Here is a 20,535-nt window from a genome sequence, read left to right as displayed (position 1 = left end):
GAATGGGGAATTGGTGAACCAAACTTTTTTTTCCCCCTCCTGCCATACATTAGGTCTTAATCTAAATATGTAAAATATAACTGAATGATCTTCACTTTCAAATTCTGAGATAACCACCACTCTCCCAAACTTAAAGGATGAGAGAATGTTTTTGTAAATCTATTTTGCTAGCAAAACATGGTCACATACAGGTCATATGGAAGGTGAAACTTTTGTTACTTAAAACACAGAACTAGTAATAGCATGACAGGATAGCTATCTCAGTCTGCTGCTTTAGTGAGATAGTAAATTGTGTAGGGGATCAWAGCATGGTAGGAAGTAACATGGTTAATGTATTGGGGGTGGTTTGGGAGTTCTTTGCTAGATGAGTTTTTGAGGGTTTCTGTTTTGTTTTTTTTTGGAGGGGGGCAGGAACTAAAAGTTTGAAGCATTAACTTTAAATAAAAAGTTGCCCTGTCAGGTGGTTGCATAGTAGTAACATACAGCAAAATCCATTGTGATTTTCTTATCAAACCTGTCTGATAACTTTTAAAACCTAACTTTTAAAACCATGYTCCATATGAAAGCTACCCCCAGATCTAAAACATTAACTCTGAGTTTAATTTTTGTTCTTTTGCTTCTACATAGGTCTTGGCTACTACCTTTGACCCTTTCTTAGGTGGTAGGAATTTTGATGAGGCTTTAGTAGACTACTTCTCTGAAGAATTCAGGACAAAATACAAACTGAATGTAAAAGAGAATCCTCGAGCACTGCTGCGATTGTATCAGGAATGTGAAAAACTGAAGAAGCTTATGAGTGCAAATGCTTCTGATCTTCCACTCAATATTGAGTGCTTCATGAATGACCTTGATGTCTCTAGCAAGATGAACAGGTACTGTGCATTACTTTCCCTGAAGTGCAATGAAGTGTGGTCTCTAAGCTGGCTTGTAATACGAGACCTTTTCTTTCCCCCATTGTTGCAGAGCTCAGTTTGAGCAATTGTGTGCTGCCCTTCTGTCCCGAGTGGAACCWCCCCTGAGAGCAGCCATGGATCAAGCTAGTAAGTAGGAGTTAATATAGGTGTTACTTTTGACTCAAAGTAACTGGTAATACAGTTAATCYTAGATCTCTTTAATGATTATTTTTTAATATATTTTTGTATTTATTAGAATTGCAAAGCTAAGTACTGAAAAGTTAAATGTAAGTTCCATTCATGTGCTTGTCATGTATGCATGATCTCATTTCTGCCTCATTTAGCGCACAAATCACAATGCAACCCTGGTTATTGACCCTCATTCACTCTGTGCAATGGAAAAGGTTGGCCCTCTGAAAGCTTGTTTCTTCTCGTGAACAATGATAGCAAAACCATTATTCTTTGCCTTAACGTTTTGCTAGTGTCTGGCCAACTTCTTCCATATGTGATATGTACCTGTCCTCACTGATCTGAGAATCTGGCAATAGATACTTGAAARAAGTTACTTGAAGCATGTGCAAATAACTTTCTTTTTCTCACATTACATTAGGGAAAAAATGRATAGGGAATGGATAATTTCAAGCCTCTTCAGCTAAACAAAAAGGAAAAATTCTCCTTGTGTCAGTTAGCTAGAGAAGTAATCAAAGAAAGAACTTGAATAGTAACTACTACAGTAAAACTATACAAGGACTGATAGTTGTTCGCAATCACTTTATGCACGGAAGTGTGAATCAAGAATTAAAGTTACCCTGCAAGTACAGTGTAATATTTATCATACGTTTTTAATTAAGGTTTTGTTTTTCTGTATTGGCAAGCAAAATTAAATTGAACATTTAATGAGATATATCTGAGTTTAGTTTATTCTTGTTTGGGAGAGATGAGGTGTTGTCCAGCAGTACAGGGGTGCCTAAGAGAACCCTGTTATACACACTTGGGCTTATGGACACCAGAAAGAGGCAACACATGGACGATGCATTTTGAAGAAGAGCTGTCATGAAGTAACCACTGTTTAGATGTTTTGCTTCTGCATTTCCAGAACTATGTAACTAGAAAATTGTGTAGCCTTGCAGAAGGGACCAAGATTKGAGTAGAATATTACTACAAATCTATTTTTAAAGATTTCATTGGTCATTGATTATATTCATTGCTTGTCACAGTGTGTAGATAATGAGTCCTAACCTCTTCTTGGTTGTCCAAAACTAGCTTTTTTTATATCTTGATGATAACCTAAAATCCTGTGTGATCTTTTCTAGAACTTCAACGTGAAGATATCTACAGTATAGAAATTGTAGGTGGGGCCACTAGAATCCCAGCAGTAAAGGAACAAATCTCTAACTTCTTCTGTAAAGAAATCAGCACCACACTGAATGCTGATGAAGCTGTTGCAAGAGGCTGTGCCTTGCAGGTATGACTATTAAAATTCAGCTTCACTATTACTTGTTTAATGTGATGTACTGCTAAAATACAAAACTAACCAAAAGGTACTACAGCTGAAACAAGGTGCAAGGTCTGTCTTGCTCTTTGAACACKTGGTCACAGTGGCCATGTAAGAAATTACATTTGGTGACTTAGTACTGATGTTAGAAGGCTGGACTTGAAATGACCTGTTCAGCTTCATAACTCACACTGCTGTATGGTGGTTTGGAAGCTTTGTTCATATTTTGTACTGACACTTACTAGCAAAGTAGCATCTGTTATTGTTAGCTTAATTTAGGTAAGTCACTCAGCTCAGATGACCTGATTGCCTTTCTACTTATAGTAGGAAATTTGTTGAAAAATTGTGATAAGCAGGACCTCCGTATGACCTGTACAGATTTGTAGCCTGTTTGCACTTAGAATACAGTAATTTCACCACATGAATGTAGTAAAACTGATCTTTCTTTTCTAGTGTGCAATTCTTTCCCCAGCTTTTAAAGTACGTGAATTTTCCATCACAGATGTTGTTCCTTATTCAATAACGTTAAGATGGAAATCATCTTATGAGGAAGGAACAGGGTAAGCTGTATGGTGTTAATTAAAAAGTGTGTGTGTATGCATGTATATGCCTTGAAACTCTGTTTATCCACTTGAACAGTTTCCRTTTTCTTTTGTATCATACCTCTTGATTTTCAATTACTGCTTAGTCATAGAGTATGTATTTTAAATACTTTAGTGTTAACTTGCTTATTTTTTGAGAAGTGTGGCATAAAATGTATGGTCCAGCTTTGAGACCTACAGATCTTCAACCTGGAGCTCTTGTTATAAGCTGACTCYTTAGGTAAACATTATTTAGTTACTTGTTAACATGGCCGATGATCATCAACATAATGGATAATCAAAATCAAGTTGTGCTTCATGGTTTAACTTTATTCAATGTTTTCCTACTTCAGGGAGTGTGAAGTGTTCAGTAAGAACCATGCTGCTCCATTCTCAAAAGTAATTACTTTTCACAAGAAGGAGCCTTTTGATCTGGAAGCTTACTATACTCATCCTCATGAAGTGCCTTATCCTGATTCCAGAATAGGTAAGAACATAAAAAAAACAAACCTGACTTTCACAAAGTGTGTTTGTGGGAAATAAAAGCCCTTTTTAGAAGAGGTTTTATCTCTGTATTTCCTAGGTCATAGAAAAGCCCAAGTTCTCTTTAGAAAGGCTTGGCACAGTSTCCACTGTTGGATACAGTGATCAAACAGTATCAATACCATCTCATGGTAGTTTCTAAAAGGTTTGCTTTCTTCATTCTGTATCTGTTYTACTGTTTCTGAATGCTTTAAGAAAGCAGGTACAAAGAGTTCAGCACTCTGTTCTGTGGTTCTTTTCACCTCTAAAATGGATCAAGATCTGATATGCAGGCCARCTTGGATTTTTCAGAGAAATTGGATCAAAAGAGCTCTTAACACTAGTTATCTGTCTAGACTGGTATCTGTTTTGTCTTTCTATTACTCTCAGAACATGCAAGATGGGCATTTCCTGACCTTAAGCATCTGTAGTAGAGTCTGAAGTGTTAGATGGTGTGAATATTTTCTTTGTAGCTAATAGTATCTTATAATTAATAGTAGTCTTCAGGGTTTTTAAATAAAATTACTAGGTATTAGTTTCTGATATAAACTTGGTAGGTATTTCCTATTAAACCATCTCTAAGATGACTGTCTCTTTTTTAGGAAAATTCCTTTACGTGTGCAGAGTCTGTATCACTTTCACTCAGATTTGCAACCTGTGTCAAAATGGGGTATCAGCCWCATTGCCTCCAGAAGGCAATGTTCAGACTATTCATTTTCAAAAGTGTGAAGTGCAYCTGTGTTGCTATGTTTTGTTTCTTAGATAAGTGTTCAAATTCAGACCTTCCAGGGGARCAGAGGGCTGCTGCTGGACTTGCTCCTGTGTTATATGTGGGACCAGTAGGACTATGGGGGTGTGCCTGCCTTTCAGGAATGAAGATGTGTTGTGATGCTGAAACAGCCATTGTTGATAGGAGCTTTAATCTTTCTTTGTATCCTCTGCGCAGCCTAACTCACTAAAATATCACTGCATAGCCTTTATTAATATCTCTMTTGAAAAGCTTAAAGTAACAGGTTTAGATCATGTTCTGTGTAAATTTGCAAAGTCTTACTCTGCAGAGCTGCAATTTGCAGTTATGTTCCCAAGGCTTCTTGTGAAGCAGTACCACTAGAACTGATGTTAGCTTGATAGGCTTGTCTGAGTAGTGGAATAAATGTTTGCCAGGCCTTCCATTGTCTTCAAATCTTTAAAACTTCTGGTGCTAGCTTGAATGCTGTGGGAATGTTCAGGTAGGATACTGACAACATCCATGCCTTTTTTTTTTTTTCCGTCTTCTTAACTCAGTTAAGTAGTAGGACTTCTCTGATCTGAGAGTAAGAGCCAATAATAGTATCAACTTTTTTAAATGAAATACAGAAAGCAACAGCATCCTATGGCTTATAAATTAACCAGTAATTATTGGGAAACTAGGTTTTCATTTCTCTAGCTTCAGCTTGTATAGCTAAGTACAAGGTATATCAAAGTAAGAAGCTTCCAAATAGATATAACTTAAATTACATGAAGCCTCTATTTAAATTAACACCCTTCTAGGGAAGGAAGAAAAAGTGATATAAAAGAGAGTATCCTTTCTTCTACCTTTTTTGAGCTATAGTTTAACCATATTTTAAATTTTTTAAGGGCGTTTCACTATTCAAAATGTTGTTCCCCAACATGATGGTGACAATTCTAAAGTGAAGGTTAAAGTGCGTGTCAACATCCATGGCCTTTTCAGTGTGGCTAATGCTTCAGTAATAGAGAAGCAGAATATAGACGGAGATCACAGTGACACACCTATGGACACTGAATCATCAAGTAAGAACCAAGGCAAAGATGATGAGCTGGTATGTAAACTTGTAAATATCTACACTCCTTGTAATTCCAAAAAGAGCCAGTAATTAGAGATTAAATCATACTGTATAGCTTTTCAAAATTATCACTTCTCCACCCTTGAATTACTACTTCAGTTATGTAACACATTTCTTCATGTCCATGCTAAAGTACTGATGGTGTGGTTGTAAGAGCAAAAGAGTATAAAAGCTGAAAGATTCTCAAGAATTGTTTTATTCTTTACCGGTCTCTGTGCCAATCTTAGGTATCCAGTGGGAACATACTTAATGAGACTTGTTGGTTCTCAGAGCTTGTTTTTCCCAAAAGCACCACATAGTCAATGGATTAAAAAAATACAAAATATTTCTTGATACAATGCATGGAGAGACTTGTTTTTCATAAACAGTCTTTTACTTGCGTATTTCAGTACTGTTAATTCTTAAGCTGTCTYTTAAGACTACAGTGGGGGAAGTGCTGGAAATAAATGTGTAACAACTTTGTCATTAAAACTGAGAATTCAGCATTTTGTATTTCCTGAGCATATGGGCCAGCAGTTACATAAATGCTACAGATCCTTGGTGTCAGCTCACAGTATTTGGTCCATCAGTTCTCCTGTATGAGAGCAAGGAGGGTCAGCTCCCTTGACGGTGTGTTACCTCCTCAAAGTAGGTGGTTGCGTTGCAAGGTAAAACAAGTGTATTGCAGAGCTGAGGACTAGGCACCAGGGAGTGGTTTGCAGCTGGAAGAGGCACCCCAAAGGTGACCTCAACAGCCTGCCTTGTTTGCTTGTGCCCTTCCTTAACTTAGTATTTTAGGTACCCCACTGCTCACAGGGGAGAAAGTGTAGAGGAAAAAGAGCAGACAGTGAAGCAGTAAGCAAGTTACTGCTTGCTGCTCCTGCTGTTTCTCCGAGATTGTAAACTGCTCAGTGGTGACTAGTGTAAGAGGCTGTTGAAGGCCCCAAGGGAATGTTCTGTTGCTGAGTAACTTACTGTTTTTATTTGAGAAGAGGAATAAATGCATTTCTTCTCATTACTTGTCCTTTGCAGCTTTTTCTGCTTCAGTTGAATATAGTACAGGAGTTGGAACAAGTAGTTACACAACTAGTATTAGGTGATATAAGCAGGCTCCTTAAACACTCCACTGTGTTTAAGGCCTTAGAGGGTAAACTGGTACTTTGAATACCAAACTTAATGCTGTTCTTTGTGGACAAGTCTTTAGCATCTGATATTTGTATATAAATGAAACAGTTGAAAGGGACATGGCTGGCACTTTGTTTAATCAGTACTGCACGTGGAGGTTCCTAGGAGTACTAYCCGGTGTTCAATGTTAGTACAAGAGTAACTTCTTCCATCCTCAGGCTTTTTGTTTATTTGTAGTACTTCTGTTCATCCTAATAAATCTTCTGTTTTACAATGGTGCATGTCAGCAATTATCTTTCATTATTGAGGATGATAACCTCGACTCTGAGGAAGAGGTTTGTGGTGTATATATACCCATCTTTTTTCCCCTCTAGTTTTTTTTCCTYGTAGAAAAAACTTTTCCTTCCAGTTGTTGCCTTTTCTGTGTGAACAGTARGAATGGTAAATGAGTATTTTCCATCCTCCTCAGTCTGAAATAACAAAGCTTAAATTTGGGAAAAACAGCTTGCTTTTTAACTTCTATGGTTAAAGACTTGCTGAATCAATTAACATGCCTAACCTGCAACAGCTGCAGCATATGTGCCAGTGCTGGAGTCTGAACAAAACCCTCTAAGTACATAATTCCTTATTTCCCAGAAATAACAGTAAATTTCATGCGCATATGTAAAGTGTGAATCCAGGAGCTGCAATTGCTTGTAATCGAAGTAATCGACCTTGAAAGCCTTAGTTACAGCTCACTAYTGATGCGCTGGTTAATCTGAATATTGGAGTCATCCTGAAAATTTGAGACTCTCCCATATTCTGTTATGAAAGGTTTTTGCGAAGACTACAAACTGTATTTTTTAAACTAGATCAAGTGACTAGCTCTGATAATTACCACCATGTCACTAGGGCCTGCAAATTTAGAAAAAGGCATAGGTAAACTGCAGATAAGTTTAAGCAAAACACATTCTTTAGGATGGCAGGGGAAGACAATTGGTCATGAGCCTACTAAAGAACTATTTTTTCATGGACATATGGTGCAGATGCATGTTAACAGGATGATTAAGCTACTTTTGCATTGGATGACAAACTTCAGAACTTGAGTGAAGCAGTAAGAGATTGCAGTTCTGGCTGTTCCATAGAGAACTTGTTTGTTTTTGCCTGTGTCAGTGTTGTGTTCCTAGAATGTTCTTTACATACATTTTAGATGTATTTATTTTTAAATTAAATTGGACAGAGTATTCACTGAATTTAGTGTAATTCTGCCTTAGGGAACAGAGGATGCATTCTAATTACTTCAAGGGGGACAGGCACAGTAGAATCTCAACTGAAAAGGATGTGAATGCAATACTGTATCAAAATAGCTGTCTAAACATGTTGTATCAAAACCTAAGACTGAATTGTCCATATATAATATGTGATCTGTCATAGCTGACTTCAGTCATAAAAAAAATACAACAGCAAAGCTGTACAYTCAGTTTTGTAACTCTCTTTCTAGGATAAAATGCAGGTTGATCAAGATGAAGGTATTCAGAGAAGTCAGACTGAACAACAGAGCCAAGCAGATGAAGAAACTGAAAACACAGGAACTGAAACAAAAGTTTGTATTCAGTATTGATAAGGAAATGTTTCTCAAACTTTCTTTGCTTGGTGTTCTCAAATTCTTTCTATTAATCAAACASAGTCTTGTGTATTGCAGTTGATGAGGACCACAGCTCCACTGCAATAGCTGTATTAGAAATCCTGTGTTAATGCTTTCATTTTCAATGTAATACATGGTTAAGACTTTGAAGTAAGCTTCCTTTATTTAACATAGAGTTTTATAGTGAAGATGGAATTTAAGGAAACTTAAGAAATGGTAAGGAAAGGAATGTGCAAGTGCGTTTAGCTCTTGAACAAGTTTTATTAATAGCTTAGCTTTTTCAAGTTACCTTTAAAGAAATTACCTTAGTTTTGAACCAAACTAATGGAATGGTGATTCTGAATAGCAGTAGTAAAACTGTATGATTTATTTACATCTGATTCACTTCTAGCTGTTTTATTAGAGTGGTTTGTTTCCTTTTGAGCAAAAATGTAATAATAGTGCTGTTCAAAATTTGTTGTAAATCTTTTTATAGACTGCTTCTGGAGACAAGCAAGATCATCCAAACCAGCCTAAGGCTAAAGCAAAAGTCAAAAGTATTGATCTACCTATACAGGCTAGCCTCTACAGACAACTGGGACAAGATATTATCAATTGCTATATAGAAAATGAGGTATGTAGCATAAACAGACAGCTCAAACGAATGACACTGTAAATAATTCTCCAAGAGTACTTGCAGCCATAAACTTACTTTATTATTCAATTTAAAGTTCTTTAGKGTTTTGTCTTTTTATTATCATTTTTGTTTTATTTTGAAACTAACATACTGTGTTTCACTGAAAACACTTGACTCCCAGGTCATCTTGAAAAGATCCTCTCTGAGCTTTCCAGGTGTCATGTTGATTCCTGTTAGGATTCTACCAACATAAAYTCATCTCTGGGAAACAATATGAAGAATAAAACAGAATATGTAGAATGAATGAAGTAGAATGTATAAAGAATAAAAATATTTTTGTTGGACAGAATAATTCCTAGTAACTTTTAAACCAAGGTCAAGGCTTTTCTTCACTTCTAGTCCTCTATCTATGGTAGTCAGTTTACAATTGATACCAGATCCAATTTCTTTGAGGCATTTACCAACCAGTTCCCAAATGAAAACTCTACCCCCTCCCCAGTTCTTCCTGTGGAGAATACAAAAGTTACAGGAAGGTGCAGATATTATCACTGACAGTGAATTAACACCCTTTGGGGAAGTTCTGTGGTAAAATTTCAAAAGAATAATGCTTCAGATTGACACTTAAAATGCCTTTAGCTTAAACTAAGTCTTTTTCCTCCATAGGGGAAGATGATGATGCAAGACAAGCTTGAGAAAGAAAGAAATGATGCTAAGAATGCTGTTGAAGAGTATGTGTATGACTTCAGAGACAAGCTATGTGGAGTTTTTGAGAAATTCATCACTGAAGAAGTAAGACATACCTGTGTTTCAAGTGTTCAAAAAATCATTTGAATTCAAAAAATCCTTTGAATTCATAGATTTGAATGTGGGTATGTGRAGGCTGCTGGAGTTCTTGGACTTGCTTCACAATGTGAAATTGGTTCATTTCACAGAGGTGAAGTTCATGATATGTACGCTTCAGCCAGACATTTATGATACAAATATGTTGAGTTTTGTAAGCAGCGATTTCAGATAAAGAAATACTGCCCTATTGTGGGAGTCAAAAAGTAGGACTGATCAGTTAGCCTCTAAATGGCATCAGTGGGTAGGAGTAAAATGAAAATGAGCACAAGTGGAGTGACTGTGGCTGTGTTTTGTCCTCTATATGTCATAACTTGGAAATATGATTCCTTCCCTGCTTTAAAAGCATTTTGAACCTCATGTGCTATTGACATCCAAGCAGAAGGTGGTGGAGAAATTGTTTACTGTGCTTTTGCAAAAGCAGTATTGAAAGAACATTTGGCCTACAGCAGTTTCTCTGWAACAGCCATTTAAATAAAAGGTGGCTGGTAGCAGGCAACTAGTTCCTGAAACAACAAGTATCCAGGAGCAGCAGCTGCTTAAGGCCTGCTCTCTTGATCACCTGCACTAACCCAGCAATGTAGTGCAGATACCCTTTACTATAAACTCCAGGGTGCGAGACTTTTTTCTTTGTTTTGAATTTGGGATGGAAAAAAAAAATCTGTTTACTTACATAAGTATAGACAACGGACAGGACCAAGCTCAAAGCTTACATATAGCTGATAGTCCAATAGAAAGAAACTGAACTTCAGCATATGTATTTGTTATCCAAATTTCTGTTGGTCTCCTCTTCTTCCAACTATGCTACAGGAGTTCCTGATCAGCAGAACTTTGCATATAAAGAAAACATGCAAGCCTTTTTTAAAAGATGCCTGTCATTTCTCATAAAATACCAAAGTTATGTAATAACCATAAACTTCACTTGCAGATCAGATTAGTGGGGCTGAAGTGCTGCTTGTATGATTGGGTAAAATTTTGTTTTTGAAGTTGATCAGTCACTGCTTTTGAATTACAGTCACTTTTTGAGTATGGAGGTTTCTGTGTTTGTGTGGAGGAGTCTTATTTATGTTGTTGTGAACATTCCTAATTTGCTTCATAGGATTCAAATAAGCTGACCTTGATGTTGGAAGACACAGAAAACTGGCTTTATGAAGATGGAGAAGACCAGCCAAAACAAGTGTATATGGATAAGCTTCAGGAGTTAAGAGTAAGGCTTTAAGTTATTTTCTATTTAAAAAATAAGTATGTGTCTGTATATGTGTGTTTGTGTGCACATGTATGTATGTGTATATATGCACACACTTGCAAAAACTGGGTTAAGTAAGCAGAGCTCCTCTAATGAAGGATGTGTACATCTGACTTCTAAGTATGAACATCCAGGTTGTTCACTGCATGACTGAAATACATCCATATATATATATATTTAGAACTAAGAATATACAGTCAGTTCTAATGCTGACTGTGCTTCTAGTTTGAAAAATTTCAAACTGAAAAGTGAAGCAGGCCCTAAGTAGTTACCAATAATAAAACTAATTGCTGTGGGAATTTTGTATAATTCTTTTCTCATTCTGATAGAGGCTTAAGTGGTTTGGGTGTTTTTGTTTTTTTTATTTAATCCCAGTCCCTCAGGTCTTCAGAAATGCACTTCAAAACTCATGCTCTGAATTTCCTGTTTCAGCAATATAAGAAAATTATATAGCTGAAATGTTTTGACAGCAGCTCACTGTCAAACCTAATTTGACAAACTCAACCTAATTCCTACTTTCAGTGGTATTCTACAGCTACATTGTAAAACTGAACTTTTTTGGYCTAATACTTAAAGGTAAAGGCTGAAGAGTGCTTTAAYGGTAGCTTTCATTTTATTGTTTGATTAGTAACTACCACAAAAAAAAGTAATCTCATGGGCAGATGTGAGTTCTGATGAATGACTGCTCAGTTTGTAATGATCTTTAACTATGTATCTCTAGCTCTTGAATTCTATTTTGTCTCAAGTGAGGTCTCCTTTGGGGGAGGGCTGATTGATAGAAATAGCATTACAAATCACAGATCCTAGCAACTGGCTTCTTGCCTGGATACCAGCAGGAAGAAGGGGGGGAGAGGGGGGCAACACTAAAATTTCAGATCAGCTACTCCAAGGTTAAATCACTCCTGCAAATCACATCTTGCTTCCCTTCCAGCTGTGTACCCAGGCTTCCCCCCCTCCCTCTTCTGTCAAGATCACTGCAAAACACTAAGCCAGGTAGAGGCAGAGTGTTCCTGGGCCATTTCTTGTTGTACTAAAGCATAGTACAAAGACTAATAAGCTCTTGAATGGCTGAGGAAAGGAGGAGAAGGGAACCTTTGCACTGATGCTACAGTGTGTTCCTAGAACTAGTCTAAACTAAATTTGTATTTTTAATGGTCTTGTGCTTATGTCTGCAGAAATTTGGACAGCCTATTCAGGAAAGATACATGGAACATGAAGAGAGACCAAAAGCTTTAAATGAACTGGGAAAGAAAATTCAGCTCCTTATGAAAGCAGTAGAAGCATACAAAAATAAGGTAGAAACAAATTATTTAGGGAAGAAATTATTATGTGTGTTTGAGGCTGGCTGTGGCTTTTTTTATATTTAAAAAATCCTATGGTAATAACAAGCTGTTTGTTATTTCTGTAATTTACAAGATACCTATTGAGGTTAGTCAACTAGAGTAAAAATCTCAGATGCCTTTCTGCAATTTAACATTAACTTGTGCTTTTGCGATGTGCCCTTAGGATCAAATTCTAAAATATTTCTAAAAAATAATTCTCCATGTCTGTTCTACAGTCATTCTTCACTTGTTAGAACACCTACTTCTAGTGGACTCTAGCAGTGTTACTGTGTGTCTATGAAGTTCTTAATTAGGTGAGAGCCATATACTAATTGATTTTTTTTTTTAACATCTCTCTCCATAGGATGAAAAATATGATCACCTAGATCCTGCTGAGATGGAAAAAGTTGAAAAATACATTAGTGAGGCTATGAATTGGTTGAACAGCAAAATGAATGCCCAAAATAAACTAAGTTTAACTCAGGATCCAGTTGTCAAAGTGGCAGAAATGCTGGCAAAATCCAAGGTAAAAAAGCATCATTTTACATGTAGCACTCTTAAGTTTTTTTTATATATATATAAAGCTTTTTAGCCTGTGTATTGAGCTAGGATATTATACCTACAGAGACTTAAACAGCTATGAAAGAGGTATAGAGAAGGAGCAGCACTTTTACTGATAACTTGATGCTAGCAGTAACAGAGCAGTACCTCTGAATAACTTTTTTTGATAGTCTGACTTACAGCAGCAGGCTTGCTAGAGCACTAATTACCATAGGCTTTTAACAGATTGGAAGGTTTTTAGCTAGTGGAAGCTTGTTTAAATGTCTAAATGTGACAATTGGAAAGTGCAGTCTTTGGAAGTTACGGGTGGGTGTGAATACAAAGTAAATTTGAAGAAGTCTAGTGCGATTACTGTGCTACTAAATGAACTCGCTTGTTTTCTCACTTCTAATACAACTAGGAATTGGATAGCTTCTGTAACCCTATTGTATACAAGCCCAAACCAAAGGTAGAACCTCCTAACAATGGGCAGGCGAAAGCTAATGGTGAACACAATGGACCAGTGAATGGGCAGAGTGGTGCTGAAACAAAACCAGATCCAGCGAAGGATAATTGCCAGCAGACCAAACCATCTGGAGAAATGGAAGTGGACTAAATCTTACGTTTCTTTCACTTAATTAAAATAGTGCAAGTAACCACAGGGTCCATTCTTTTGTCTGGTACACACCTCAAATGTTCAGTTATTCTTAGCCAACTTTCTGTCATTTGTTGTTGCAGTAGTTTTTTGAAAGTGTTTTATATTAAGTACATCTCTGTTCATTTCCACTGATGCTGCTTATGTGGAGCTTTAGCCAAATGTAGATTGTATAAGTCAATTCAAGCTTTCCCGATATATTTTATATCAAACATACGGAATTGATATATAAATGGCAACAATCTACCTTATTTAAAGCTTTTATTGTGGATAAACCTCAGCTCCTGTATTCAGGAAAGGATACTGTATTGCACTACTGATGCTCAAGTGTAGATCTAATTGCATCTTTATTTTGGAAAAATATTGGAATTGAAGTGGCAAACTGTCACTTGAAGCACTGACCTTTTCTAGTTATTGTATTGTTAAAATTTAAATATTAAAATAGAGGTTAGTTGGCATACTAGTCCATCTGTTGATGTACCGTGAGAATTGTATGGTGTCTCTTTCATATAAACTGATAATACAAGCTTAAACTTTTTTTAAGATTCCCCATACCACTAACATTAATCTTAGTTATAAAATACTAGCATAATGGCTCTGCCATTTGCTTGAAGTTAGTGAATGGTCTTATTGGACATTGCTGTACATAATGTACTCTGCTTATGATAGGATGATGCTAATAATATGAAGCGATAGAATATACAAGGACTGCATAGACTTCCCTTGAAAATGTCTTATTGCACATACTACTACTTACTACTCATTTCATTTTGAGTGAAGTCTRTATCTTGGATCACATCTTAGGCTGAGGAGAAACAGCAGAAACTGCTTATAACAGCTAGCTGTTAGAATGCTTAATTCTGAGGTTGTGTAAATGATTTTTTGCGAACTTGAAACAAACCCTGACTGAGGGCTTGTTTAAACCATGGTACTTGGCACAGTCCTTTTGGATCAAGGATCTAAACAGCAGACCACAAACTGGAGCTATTAGTTAATAAGCAACAGTGAAATAACTGAGTTACGGAAATTTATCAGATAGTTTTCTTATCTTTGGTCATTCACTTGATCTAATGGAAGTGTCTGTAATACAATGTATTAGAAATCTGAGTGAGTCACTCTTGATCTGTCTACTTTGACCAAATCTCAGTTCATATATTCTGAATGCTTATGTCAGTCATGGAGGAAATGTAGCACTTTCTAAAGCAAGTTCATTTTCTCTTGATTTGAATGCACAAACCTTCCACGCTCATTACCAGAACAAGAGAGAGTACTCTAACTATGGAAAGTGGTTTATTAGTCAATTAGTTGCACTGTAACACTTTAATGTTTTGAGCTCCATTTTAGAAATACATTAGCAAGGCATTAGTTAAATAGGCATTCCAGGAACAGTTCTCACATGGAAAAGCTTATTGTTGTTGTAAATAAGCAAAGTGTCAAATGCTCTTACTTCCAGCTTTGGCAGCTCCTTTACCCATGTGCTGATATTCCCCTATTTTTCATGCTGTGAGGAGAGTAGCTGGGCCCCTGGCTCTGTGTGGTAGAGGTGAACTGTGCTCTCCAATAGCTTCACAGGAAAAGGAAGCATCAGTTACAGATGTCCATACACCTGCTCAACCAGTTCAAGTGCCAGAATTATGGGCTAACATGAGTGGCTTTGCTTTTATGCTCTCTACAAAATCAGCTGTGGGTGGTCTGGCACCCTGTATTTACACACTTRAATTCCTTGAACAACTGTGTAACCTTGAAGCAAGCTGCAACAACTATGCAACCTCAGTCCTGAATGCTGCTGTAGTTGCACATCTTAGGCAACAACGCAGTGATTAGTTTTATCAGTTGTTCTTAGTTTAAGTCAGCATGTGATGAAACAAGCTCCAGTCACATAGGCTTTAACCTTATGAGTATCCTAATGGCTTTGCCACAATAATGCAATAACTACCATTATAAAAATATTGGAGTCTTAAAACACATTTAAATATTAACTTAAGTCAGCATATTTCCTACCTGGTATGTGGCAGGGGAAGAGCTCGTTCAGTGGAAGAAATCTCTGGTGCAAGCTCTCCCACAGCTAAAAGGTCACATGTAAGAAAAATCTTGCTTCTGTTCTTGGTCATTAAATGTTCAGTATTACATTACAAATGTTGGAGGCAATTTTTATGTATAAGGCCAAAGTAATTCTACAGCTGCTTAATATGTCAAGCTTAAAAGCAGCTGGGGTTAAGGCAAGCAGTAGAACAGTACTTTTTGGCTGTGCACCTGCTCTGTCTCCAGATCCCTGGGGAAGATGAATGTTAGAACAGGTTGGGAATTTCCACACGTAAGGAAGGGCAAAACTGTTGTCATTTGAGAATGAATGTTGCACTAACATGTCCTTGTTTCCTGCTGCAGAGGAATGTTTTAATATGACTGATCTACAGTTCTCAACTACTTAAAATAATTATGCACAACTYGAAGGTGAAGTCTTGCTTGTCAGACTCGAGAAGACACAAATTACATTGTGGCCACTTTGGCAGCACCAGAATGAATACTTTAGAGTAGAAAATAACAAATTTTACTAAGGTACCAACAGTAGTAGCCTACATTACATTTTATGTATTTTTAAAAATGGCTACCAGGTGCAAACACCTTACCACATAATACTTTCTTCTGAATGCAAGATGCATTTCTAATCTGTTTGAAAATGTTCCCTCCATCTCCTGAAAAGAGAAAGATGAAGTAACACTCTCTTAGTAAACACAATGCGGCTTTATTTAAASAGGGCCTTGTTAAATCAGTTCCTAAGTTTGGATTGTTTAGTTAAAAAACAGTGCAAGTATTACTTCCTCTTATCTGTTAGAAAGAGCCGAATTTTTCCCTTTAAAAAGCAGTGATTCTCTCCCTTGAATGTTCATGGATGAGCAGTCGTTACTCAAAAAACAGCTTTTAAACTGATTGGCTTTACTAAAACAGCTAGTAGCAGCTAAGTTTAAAAACATTCAACTTTTTTATTATACCCTGCTTCAAAAATCAAGTTCAGGATTTTGTTTGAACTTCATGCAGATGTTGAAGATGATATCAACAGACATACAGTCTTCCTTGCAAGAATGGCTATAAATTTTGAGTTAARCTGACAAGGGGAGCTATGCTTTAAAGTAACACAGTGCAGCTGCTTTTCATGTTGGTCACTTGTTTGGCGATACAACAATTGCATGAAAAATCGTCTCCCTTTGCACCTAACTTGTAATAGAAGGCTTTACAAGACAATTTGGTAGAGGGAAGGAGAAGGAATTTACTTGYCCCTGTCTGGTATGGCAGGGGCCTGAGAGGAACTGCGGTTCCCACAGTACTACCCTTGGAGCACACAGACTTAAGCCTACAAAACTCTATCGCTGTTTCATACAGAAGGTACCATGGCTGACCTAACTTCAGCATGCAGTACGACATTGCTGGTTGTTTACTTAAAAGTAGAAGAGCTCTTAATCTGAGCRTCCAACCAGTGGTTGTAGATACAAATAAAGAATCCTTTATTTATCCAGTATTTGAAGTTATTTAATATTTCATGGAACATCTCAGTGTTCTAAATTTCATCTTCTGCTATATATATATATATATATTATTAGCTCAGATATTCCATATTTAAGTGAGGTTACTCCTTGTGGGGATTAAGTTTAAACTTATTGCAGAAAACAGGGAAAGAGCYAGTAGGAGATTTTTGGCCTAAGTAGGTATTTTTTGGTACAGATGTGTTAGCAATACACATCCTTAACAAACCTCAGAGTCTGCACATCTTAACGTTCTATCTTTGCCATGTGATTACCTGACACTGGTTTTCAAAAACTTGAAACCATTTAGAMATATGCTGAACCTGCTGGTTCAAACCAAGTAGTTGTTCAGCTGCTCTGGMAAGAGAATCTAAAATTAATTCCCCTTGGTTAGTTTTACCATGAACCACTTTTCTCAAAATGGGGCTTTGATTTTCGTGTGACCACCCTGTAATACCGTAACAGTCTGCCTTCTGAGAGCCCTTGTTATCTCAAGTCCAGGTACACACCTTAGTCAGGGAATCAGGATAATGGCTGGAAACACCAAGGAAGCCTACAGAGCTCCTACTTACTTACTTACACTGAATTTTCTTTAATTGGTTGGAAGAATATTATGTTGCCCCTTAGGCTTTTTTTTTTCATTACACTAAGTTTTCTAGAATGGTTTCAGGCACCAGAAGGACAGAAGAGCACTACCAAAGGAGGTAGTAGAGACATTTTATGCCATGTGAATTTTTATTTTAACCCACAGGATAACATTTCAAGTGTAAACACAAACTCAACCACTACATAATCTCTCTAGTGTACCACTACCTCTAGTGTAGATTTACCTGAACTTTTAGTTCTGTGCAGTTGMAATTTGAAGACTGCAACCACCAATTAAACATGTAAATACCCAGTGAAAGCAACGGAATATGGCTGGCTGTTAGCAGTCCCTACAGAATCCTAACCTCAGGTTTTGCTTCCGTGACTTAACCTGATAACAGTCATTAAAATCCATTTTTCATCTTTATGTTCAGAAGGAGATAAGAATGAAAAGAGTCACTGCAATGTGGTATGTAAAGAATTATTTTAAACAACATGCAGTTAAGAGCTAGAACCACCAGCCACCTATAGAAAGTAAGTGCTGAAATAGTTAAATTTAACTAATGAAGAAGGTGGTAATTGCTGAATGTTGCTTATTTGGAGTAGTTTGTTTACATATTCTAAACATATCTCTACAGGATGRGGGGAGGGGAGGAGGTAGGAGTGTTAGAAATAAAGCAGTGTTTACGTATGCAAAATGTTCACTATGTATGTAAATGGGATCCTTATTAGTGACAGATCATGTGCAAATTGAATACTTCAATTTATTTTTGAATGGCAGTATAGATTGTCAAGGTTGTGTATAATTATAATAAATATATAAACCTGCTACTTGAACCATAAATGACCACCTGAGACCTAATTTTTACACTGCTGTTCTTAAAAGCAGCTTTGTCTGGTTTCCTGAATTCATGTAACGTGTATGTTTGTGCAGAACAGCACAGGTAAGAAATGCACATTTTCAGTTCACCATATCCTGCTTCACTCAGATACGTGTCTGCTTTATCTCACTTTTCTCTTAGTCCCAGTCAGCTGCTGACTCTTTTCTAATGACGAACTCCACCAGATAAGTCATCTATTAATACGGTGATTCTTTCTTTTTTCTCCCCCAGCCAGAGCCTAAACATACTACTACTTATGTTCTAGGGAACTTCCGTTATTCTCACGTTTATGCATTTTGTAAGGCCAAGTTATCAAGTTTCAGGGACCTCACTCATCTTTAACTGAATGATTTGTTCTAACACATGAACAAGTTCAAACTATGATTCTTCTGCATCTTGGGCCACTTGGCAAACRCTGTAGCTGAGAACCAGTCTGCTTCACTTAGCTACTCAGTTTCAAACACGGTACCTTTATGGATGTTACCATTAATGAGGGACTTCATGGAACGAGCAAGACTTGCAGCAGCAGCAAGACCAAGATCTCACACGAGCCAGTAGTAGTTTCAAGCTTTTTCAAGCAAGTTGCAAGTGTGCCACGTGAGAATGTGTCCCTGGCAGGGCAGAGGACACCAGCTGGGAGCCACAAACGGGAAYCACTATATTCGTTTTACATAAATTCCAAGTGCTTAGATTTTTTCAGAGCTGAAGAGCTTGACTTGCATGCGTTTTGCATACATGTTTTGGGAAAGAATTCTGTTCTTGAGACTGAATTGTACTTTTTGCTATAAAATTTGAATATGATTTTCAATTCTAACAACCAAATTAGTAGGTACTTAAAACTGAACAGGAGGGGAGGAGTTTTAGGTGGAGATAACTAACCATGACAATAGATTACTTACTAGTGCAAAAAAGTTTTAATGCTAACTGCTCAAGTTATGTTCCTAATTAATGTTAGTTTCCTAGGAGTACAGCTTGATCCAAGTATGGTAAATGTGCTCATTTTAAATTTCTGGTAAACTCTGCAAGACTTCRATATCCCAGGCACTTCAGGGCTTTACAGGACATGATATAAGTTTATTTGTTTTAAGTAAAAATTAACACACTCATGGGAAGAACAAGCTTACACTTGCCAGTAAAGCCCTGTTACTCTCCAGCACAAGYTTCTGGGCTGTTAATCCCTGTCCTTTTTGCTCTAAACTGACAACATTGAAAAAAAATTATCATGTATTAAAACTTGCTGTAGATTGTTAAAGCCATACATTTTAAGTGCTTTTAACTGCGCTGTGATTTCTACAAGCWGTCGCTTAGGTTATGTCTCCAGCTGCTTCCCCGTAAAGAGCAATGTCTCTAATAATTTACTTCAACAGAATATGCTACTCAAGCAGACAAGTAAATATCATCCCCTAACGTGGCAGGACCAAAYTTCTTAAATAACTCAGAACCAGAGGACCGGGCTCAAGACGCCAGCAGTTTAACCACGCGTTCGTCACGCTCCGTCCTATTTAACATCCGCACAGGCGGCCCGGAGAGCGGGCCGCAGTCAGGTTTGCAGGGGGCCTCAGACTGGGGCCGGTGTCGCCCGCTGGAGGGGAATGAGTCAAGCAGCGGCTCGGTGCAAAAGCGTGGGGAGGTCGTGGTGGGCAACTCAGACGCGAGTCGGCAGGGCGCCCTCCTCGCGGCACGGGTGTCCCGCCGCGGACCTTGCCGCTCTGGTGAAAGCGGAGGCYGGGCACGGCGAGGCAGCGGCACCCACCTCTGGGCCTGACCTGGGCAGGARCCCGACCTGCAGGAGGGAGGCGGAGGAGGTCGTGGGAGGCCTGGGCCTAGGGCAGGAGCTGCGTTTGCTGAGCCTGGGCCAGGGAGAGCTGAGGGCATCTAACTGCGCTCCTCTGGTGGGCAGGGGAATAAAAACATGACAAAAAAGCCAGAGCCAGACTCTCCCCGGAGGTACGGAGAGACGAGAAGAGGCGGTAATAGTCATAAGCTGCAACTTCTGTCTTACAGAAGGTGGTTACAGACCTGTCAGAAATTAAGGAACATGGGCAAATTGCTGGAGTTTAACCTAGATTCAAACTCCAGTAAGGCAAAGCCTCAGGTCACCCAAACGGTGACAGTAAATAAGCCAGCAGTAGCTGTACTCTAAATATGTAAGTAGGAAAAGGAGAAACATCTAAATTGATAGCAAAAAGGAAACAAAATTTATCTTCCTATCCACGAATAATAAAGATCATTTGCTTTAACTTCAAAGACTGACAAAAGCTCTCTATGA

General features: G+C 37.7%; 1 protein-coding gene across 2 annotated transcripts in view; it reads left to right on the top strand.

Moving 5' to 3' along the window:
- Positions 1–18,229, top strand: part of HSPA4L (heat shock protein family A (Hsp70) member 4 like) — a 30,433-nt gene extending 12,204 nt beyond the window's left edge. The window contains exons 7-19 of one of the 2 annotated variants that reach the window (XM_085318221.1): positions 628–872; positions 964–1,040; positions 2,207–2,358; positions 2,842–2,948; positions 3,323–3,456; positions 5,109–5,311; positions 7,920–8,021; positions 8,539–8,676; positions 9,343–9,468; positions 10,619–10,726; positions 11,941–12,060; positions 12,452–12,613; positions 13,049–18,229. In XM_085318221.1, the coding sequence (XP_085174347.1) occupies positions 628–872; positions 964–1,040; positions 2,207–2,358; positions 2,842–2,948; positions 3,323–3,456; positions 5,109–5,311; positions 7,920–8,021; positions 8,539–8,676; positions 9,343–9,468; positions 10,619–10,726; positions 11,941–12,060; positions 12,452–12,613; positions 13,049–13,243 (1,869 nt within the window). In that variant the 3' untranslated portion in view covers positions 13,244–18,229. The remainder of the gene's footprint in view (positions 1–627; positions 873–963; positions 1,041–2,206; positions 2,359–2,841; positions 2,949–3,322; positions 3,457–5,108; positions 5,312–7,919; positions 8,022–8,538; positions 8,677–9,342; positions 9,469–10,618; positions 10,727–11,940; positions 12,061–12,451; positions 12,614–13,048) is intronic. The other variant, XM_085318229.1, reaches the window with a different exon arrangement.
- Positions 18,230–20,535: the final 2,306 nt, after the last annotated feature.

This window comes from Rhea americana, unplaced genomic scaffold (assembly GCF_003343005.1).
Source record: "Rhea americana isolate MKP2758 unplaced genomic scaffold, rheAme1 scaffold_116, whole genome shotgun sequence".
NCBI lineage: Eukaryota > Metazoa > Chordata > Aves > Rheiformes > Rheidae > Rhea > Rhea americana.
This window is presented reverse-complemented; position numbering and strand designations above follow the sequence as displayed.